We start from the raw sequence: 7,140 nt of genomic DNA, 5'->3' as shown, positions 1-7,140 counted from the left end.
AAAAAAAAAATGTGTAAAGCAGAGAGGAGTGGGCAACTGTCTAGAAGAACCACAGTCTCTCATTCAATGGAGCAGGTATCATGCTGCACTGCAATGGTGGAGCCGCATCAAGCAGGCGTTCCGCCACACTCGCCAAGCGGTGGGCGCACCGCGTGGGCATCGGCAACTTTGTCGCCTGCGTCGCCATCACGTGCGAGAGCGCATGCGACAGCTGCTGCACGTCCGACACATCCAGCGTGGGGCTCGTGCTGTGAACGGTGTAGTGCACTGTGCGCGCCGTAGACATGTTACAGTCGTGATTCTGCAGGTAGAAGGATGGCGCTGTGGCCTCCTCCTTTGTGTCTCTGCCCACAGCGTCCGGCAAGACAGGCGTGAGGGCCTGCACGACAGCGCCCTTCACCACGTTGCCGGCACGCGTCTTGAGGGCGCTGTGCTCGGCGCCCAGGCAGTGCACGAAGCGCACATTTGACCGCTTGTGGAGGCACATAAACGTGAAGCCACAGCCGGGGGGCACATGCGGCTGCATGCGGTGCATCTCGCTGTACACGTCGCCGTCCTGGAACACCACAACCTCATCCAGCCCGTCGTAGAGCTCACAGGCGCGCTGCAGCAGCAGTTGGAAATGCTCCGCGACCTGGTCCACTTCCTGCCCGCGCGCCTCGTGCTTCCAGAAAATCGGAAGCACATGGTTGCGCTCTGGCGCGCACAAGACGCCGACAATGCTGCCGGTGCTGAACGTCGTTGTGTGGCATGCGTCGATACCAACAACAAGAACGCGGCGCTGCGCCACCGCCGGCACTTCGCGCGCGATATCCACGCCACGGACTGGGTTCACTTCGAAGGCATTGCGAAGCCGCACCCTAGTGTTTTCGCACATCAGTGCCTGGTGCTTCGGTGATGCAGCGGGCGGCATAAATACCGCGTGAATGCCCCGCGAGAGACACTCCGCATGCACCCAGCGCGACGGGCGTGTGTCGCGCTCTGCGGCCACAATGACAGCGGCAGTGTTGGGGTCTGTCAGCGCCCCGTCGACGGTTGCGGTGGTGGTGGTGAGCTGCTGCACCAAGTACCGTACCGCCTCCTTCTCGTCTGTTACGGTGATAGTGGTGGTGGTGCGGAAGGCACGCGCCAGCGCCTGCGCGGTCTGTGTGACGCGTGCGCGCTCCTCTTCCCCCGCATGCGGCACCGCGATGGCGACAACTGCAACAGTCGTCGGAAACGCTGGCGGCGGCGGGTGCCGCAGCGTCTTTTGCTGCTGCTGTGGGTGGCGACGGCCACCGTTCTTCTCGAGCCCCCGCGACAACGTCTTCTGCGGGGTGGGCAGCAGCGAGAGCGCCCTGGAAGACCACGGCTGCGGCGCCAGCGCGAGACCCCACCGCTGCAGTCCGCCCTCCAGCGCGGCGCGGAACATCTCCAGGATGTCGAGCCGCGGTGCCGGCAGGAGCGAGCACGCGGCGACGGTGATGTCCTGCCACGACTTCATGCGGGGGTCGTAGCAGCAATGCAGTGCCTGCAGCGGTACGACGGTGTAGTCGCTTAGCACTGCATACGGCTGACTGGGCTCCAGCTCACAGGCGAAGCGCTGCAGCGCAGGGTCGAGGTCGATCTCGCTGGGCACGATGTTGAACCGTACAAGACGGATGGATGAGTGGCGCAGTGTGGCGGACGTTATCACCGGTGTGCCCTGCACAGAGCGTGCGATGCGCTCCTCCGTGGCGCTGTCGTACGGTCCGCTGCCAAAGTGCTGCTTCACCTCCTCCCAGAGAGAGAGCTCTGCTGCGACGGTGCCCTTCGTGTCGATCTTCAGCGCAAGCTCACCGGGCATTGCCTTTGGGGCCACATGTTGCTGCTGTTCTTCTTCCTTTCCCGCCGACCGCTTTCCGCCTTTCCTTTGCCGCCTTTTCGATGCCTTGGCACTGCTGGACGCATCCTCCTCGTCCTCTTCGTCCTGTCGTTGTTCCACAACTTTCAGCGCTGTTTCCCCCACAGTCATCTCCACAAGACGCATGCCCCCACGACTCTCAAACACACGGACCCGGAAGTTTGTCGCCTCGTACACCACCCCAACCTGGAGCCTCGCCGCCTTCGTGGCCTTCCACATGGATGCCATCGTGACGCCAGAGGCGTCCTCGATGCGGTAACTCTGCACAGGTGTGCCCTTATACTCAAACTCGCGCAGGAACTCCTTCACGAGAAATCGCAGTGCCTCTGCGGTGTGATGGCCTGCCGAAAGCGTCGTCAGCACGGAACTGGACGGCGGTGGCGGCGACACGGCAGCAACAGCAGATGGGGTCACCTCAATGGCGCCCCTCGTATCAATAAAGACGGCCCGCACGACGGTACCCTTGAAGATGCGCAGTCCACCCACAGTGATGCTGTCGTGCGTGTAGACCATTTTACCGTTCGAGTCCCGTGCGACGGCGTACTTTTTGTTTAGTGCACTGTGCTGCTGCAGCGCCCACAAAACGATCTTGTTTGTCAGCTCCTGCACGTCGGTGGGATCCAGCTGGGCCATGGGGACCCTACCGAGAAAGCGCAGCGTGCACGCCTCCCAGCCCAAGTCGAGGAACTCCGCCGGCAGCTGCAGCGCGGTGGCGGGGAGCGGGGCGGTGGCGTACACCTTCTGCCGCACGCACACCAGCGGTGGCGCATCGGGGACGCGGCGCTGCAGAAACCGCTGCACCACCCGCCACGCCCGCGTCGCATCGACTCGCTTGATGATTGGGCCAGAAGTATTTACCGTTGTCGTTGTTGCTGTTGCTTTTGCTGCTGCCCCCACTCCGCCGTTTTTCTTCTTGCGCCCCTTTGCTTTACCGACACTGCTCTGCTCACACTCGGCATCTGACGGCTTTGCGTGAAAGAGACGACGTGTGGCCTCGACTTCATACGTGTACAACGGTGACTCGGGGACCATCTTGAGGAAGTACAGGTTTGACATTACACCTCCTTCCCGCAGACGCTGACGCACGACGAACCGCGTCTTTTTATCGAGGAAGCGGTCGTTCGCGTAGTTGCGCTTGAGCTCCTGCAGCGCCACCGTTTCAGCCTCGCAGCACCAGAACGACTTGGACGCGGGTGCCGCCGCGGTGCCTTCAATATCCTTGTCGTGACTCCTGCTGCCGTTTCTCTGGCGCTGCTGCTGTTGTTCTTGGCGGCACCTCTGGCGTCCGGAGGGGGGCACGAGTGAGTGAAGCGCAACTGGTGCGAAAACCAAAGATGCCCTCTTCATCATTGCTGGTGTGTAATCGAATGACATTTAGGAGGAGTGGAGCAGCGTTGGTGAAACACAAACACAAGACAACAGGGCCAGTTAAATATACAGCGACATGAGGTGATCAAAGAACAAAGAGGAAACGACATGCCAAACGACAGCTCTGTCCGCTCATACACATCCCACACATGTACAGTTTAAACAAGAGCATTGGTGCATGGACCTGCCCCCACAGACTGAGGCGCAGACCAGCGGTGCCGCATGCCCACCCCAGTTCACTTCGTCACTCCAGATATTTCCCCGTCCGTTGTTTTGGAGTCACCACCTCCACCAAAAATCTATTCACTTCCTTATTCCATTGTTTCCTCTTTTTTTCTTCCCCCCACCACCACTTCACGTTCCACCCTCCCCTCCCCTGGGCCCGCGCGGTTCTCACGCAACGCGCTCGTAGAGGAGAATGTACGCCGTTGCGGTGATGACGCTACTCAGCGGCACCGGCACACCCCAGTACTGCCGCATCTCCCGCTCCGTCAGTTCCGTCACGGCGGTGTCGTCAAAGCGGCGCCACAGCTCGCCGTGCCGCACGCACGTGAAGTAGTGCCCGAGGTTCGGACCCTCACCGACGTGCGTCACGAAGCCACTAAGCGCAAAACGCCCTTTGCGCCGAACGACACCCTTCAATTTCTGCGCGAGGCGGGAGGACGGCTTCGGGGGATCGCACACTGGTGAAGCCGCACCCTGGGAGATGTCTTCCTTGTCGTTGTGACTCCAGCTTTCCTGGTTGTTGCTGCCATCGTTGTCCTCGGCCCAGGGCTCGTACTCCACCACGTCAAGTTCGCGTGGGAGCGCCACGTGAACGCTCTTCTTCGTCATGCCACCCATCTTTTCGTCGTACTGGAACCGCTTCAGATGTATCAGCAGCGCGTACTCCGGAAGACGGTGGACGCGGAGGAACTTCTCGGCCGTAACCTTCCGGCCGCAGTGATCGCAGTACAGCTTATTAGTGCCGTGGAACAACTCCGGTGCGCTGAAGTTTGCCATGCACTGCCGAAGTGAGGAGCCCTGCTCGATGTCGAGACTGAGATCCACAAAAGCCTCACGCATCACTGTCACGTGCTCGCACTCGAAGCACGCCGTCACCGACGCGAATTGGCCGCCAAAGATAGTCTGCAGCGGCGACACGGGTTTTCTGTCCCACGCCTCGGAGGAGTCTGTCAGTGTTCCAGTGGATACCGCTGCTGCTGTTGCCGCGGCCGCACTACGCACGTCCAAGGCGTCGCTGCTCCCCGCCATGCGGAGCGTAAGCGGCAGCTCCACGGCGTCCTCGCGCAACTCCACTGCCTCACTCAAGGCAACGCCGCTACTGCCGTTCCTTGTGCTGCGACGCCAGACACCCGGCCACTTTGGGCTCTTACCACCCTCCGTATCAAAGAATAGCGCGCAGTTTTTCTTATCCGTCATCATGCGCGTCTCCATCTCGATCATGCTGTTCAGAACGAACATCGCAAACTCATGGGCGTCGTGCTGGAGCTTGCTGTCAAACATCGGGTTGAGGTTCTGCACACAGGTGAGGAGCTGCTTCGGAGCAATGACCTCCTTCCGAAGCTTCTTGCTGTTGCTTGCCTTGTGCATCTTCGCAAACAGATCAGCGACGAGCGCTAGCACGGTGTCCTCCTCAAAGCCGGTTCGGCCCTTCCCCTTGGCGTACAGCTTGTGCACCTCCAGCAGCCGAAGTCGCAGCGGTGAGCAGTGGTAGAAGAGCTGCAGCACTGCGTTGCAGTAACACGTGTTGCCGTAGTTCTCCAACCCGGCGGGGTACCCGTTGATCTCCAGAAACCGTGTGTGGATGGGCAGCGCCGGCGCTGCTGACGACGCATTGCTGCTGGGGGAGCCCATCATGCCCTTGTCAAGTGGCGACACAGAGTGCATGTGGTACGAGCGTAGCATTGGCGTGGAAGGTGACGCCAGCATCCCTTCGCTCTTGTATGTCGGGATTGGCAACGAGGCGCAGGTGGCGGCAACGGGCAACGTTGAGGGACGCATCCCGTCCTCCATGAGGCCAGACGATGACTCCCGTCCTGGTGATCGCACAGTTGGCCTGCTAAAAGCGAGACTGCTACAACTGTCCTTACTCTTGTTATTGTTATTCTCGGTGCCGTAGAAACTGATCTCGTCGACCGTCAAAGGACTGCGCGACTTTGCCAACAGCGTCGATGTCAAGGGTGACTGCTGGTGTGGCGGTGCAACTGGCTCGCTCGGCGTGATGTAGCGCCGCTCGCGTTTAGGATCCTTCGACCCCTTCGCCCCCATTCTGTTAACACCGCTCCTTGCCGCTGTTCTATGCGCTATACACTTGAGTGTAGTGTACTGGGATGTGTGTGTGTGTGTGTGTGTGTGTGTGTGTATGGGCGTGCGGGACTGTCCTTACCGCTACGTTGCGGTGTGTTGCAGGGGGAACAATAGAGACAACAGAGACCTGCAGAGAAGCAAAGACACACACACACACACACACACACACATGCACACAGCGCGATCGAGAAAAGAATCTTATAAAGACATTGCCAACCGATGGGTATCGGTGCGTACGTGTGTATGTGAGACCGGTACAAAGGCGTGATTCTCCCCCTCCCCCAGACTCCTCATTTGTGCTCTACTCGCATCTGTGCCGCACACCGCGCGGTGCGTGGAGTGAGTGCAGAACCCATGCATGAGATATTCGCATCTCACACCACCACCACCACTAACAACAACAACAACAACAGTGACAATGAAAACATCAAAACAAACACAGTGAGGGTGAATGGCAGCTATCCACGCATGACGTTCTGCAACAGCTGCATGAAGGTGACATCGCAGGCATCGACCGGCAGCACCGTGGCCTCCGTCACCCTCTTGAACTCCGCGCCCACCCCGCCGTCCTCACGCTTCGACAGCTGCACGATGCCGTACTCCAGCGCGTCGTGCATATCGCGCGCCGCTACGCGGACGTCCGTCACATTGGCGCTGAGCGGCACCACCGTGCGCCCGAAGAAGCCGTCGCGGAGGTAGCCCTCGCGCTTCAGGATCTCGCCGTAGATGATCACCTGCATTGCGTAGCGGTGAAACTTGCTGTTGGGGAGGTGCATGAGGCAACCGCAGCACGGCGTCTCGAATGCACCGAAGCGGAAGGCGCTCGCAACGCTGCCACTCGTCTTCCAGTCGCCGATGAGGAGCTTTTGCGTGCGGCGGTTGCGCGCGATGAAGTCGACGGTGCCGCCGATGCCCCACGTTGGGCTCGCGATGACCTGCTCGACCGCCACCACGTCGTAGTTGCTGGTGATGGTGTCCACGACGCGATCCGCCACTGCCATGTACGCCGCCTCATCGCCGTGCAGCATCGCGCCCACAAGCGATGTGGCGTCTGTCTTTGATGCTGCTGCCTCTGCCGCCTTGTCGCTGGCGTCCGTCTTCTTCTTGCCGCCGCGCCTATTCTTCTTGGCCGCCGCCGCCGCCTCTTTTTGGGCTTTTTCCTGCTGCTGCTGGCGCTTGAGCAGCAGGGTCCACGTGGGCGGCGGCCGCCCGCAGAGCTTGTTCTCAATGTACTCGTGTATGTTCTTGCCGAGGAGCGCCTGCCTGTTCCAACCCGCCTTGATTTCCTCCACCGACTGCCCCGTTTTCTTCGACACGACCGCCAGCATGCGCTTCTCCTCGAAGGGGAAGTGCTTGTCGAGCAACTTGGAGACGGAGCGGAGTGTGGTGTTACCAATTTTGTACTGGTGCCACTTGCTGTCGAAGATAATGTCCACACCGGTGGGGTGCGGCACTCGCTTCATCTCTTTTTATGCTCTGTCTCTCTGTATGCCTCTCTCTAAATAAACAAATAAATAAATTATATTTGTTTATATATGTATGTGTATCAATGTAGACTTATTATTATACAGTCTTAGAGG

At 59.8% G+C, this 7,140-nt stretch overlaps 3 protein-coding genes across 3 annotated transcripts; all 3 read right to left on the bottom strand.

Moving 5' to 3' along the window:
• Positions 1-40: 40 nt before the first annotated feature.
• DQ04_02151020 (argonaute-like protein) lies at positions 41-3,232 on the bottom strand (the record flags this gene model as incomplete). The annotated part of the gene is made up of 1 exon (XM_009311575.1): positions 41-3,232. One exon carries the CDS (start codon positions 3,230-3,232, stop codon positions 41-43), a length of 3,192 nt encoding a protein of 1,063 aa, XP_009309850.1.
• A 411-nt stretch (positions 3,233-3,643) lies between these two features.
• DQ04_02151010 (putative ubiquitin hydrolase, putative,cysteine peptidase, Clan CA, family C19) lies at positions 3,644-5,521 on the bottom strand (the record flags this gene model as incomplete). The annotated part of the gene is made up of 1 exon (XM_009311574.1): positions 3,644-5,521. The coding sequence occupies one exon, from the start codon at positions 5,519-5,521 to the stop codon at positions 3,644-3,646; it is 1,878 nt and encodes a 625-aa protein (XP_009309849.1).
• A 497-nt stretch (positions 5,522-6,018) lies between these two features.
• DQ04_02151000 (hypothetical protein) lies at positions 6,019-7,023 on the bottom strand (the record flags this gene model as incomplete). The annotated part of the gene is made up of 1 exon (XM_009311573.1): positions 6,019-7,023. The coding sequence occupies one exon, from the start codon at positions 7,021-7,023 to the stop codon at positions 6,019-6,021; it is 1,005 nt and encodes a 334-aa protein (XP_009309848.1).
• Positions 7,024-7,140: the final 117 nt, after the last annotated feature.

The sequence above is a fragment of the Trypanosoma grayi genome (genome assembly GCF_000691245.1).
Source record: "Trypanosoma grayi strain ANR4 Tgr_215_V1, whole genome shotgun sequence".
NCBI classification, from domain to species: domain Eukaryota; phylum Euglenozoa; class Kinetoplastea; order Trypanosomatida; family Trypanosomatidae; genus Trypanosoma; species Trypanosoma grayi.
The sequence above is the reverse complement of the archived record's forward strand: the minus strand, read 5'-3'. Positions and strand labels throughout refer to the sequence as shown.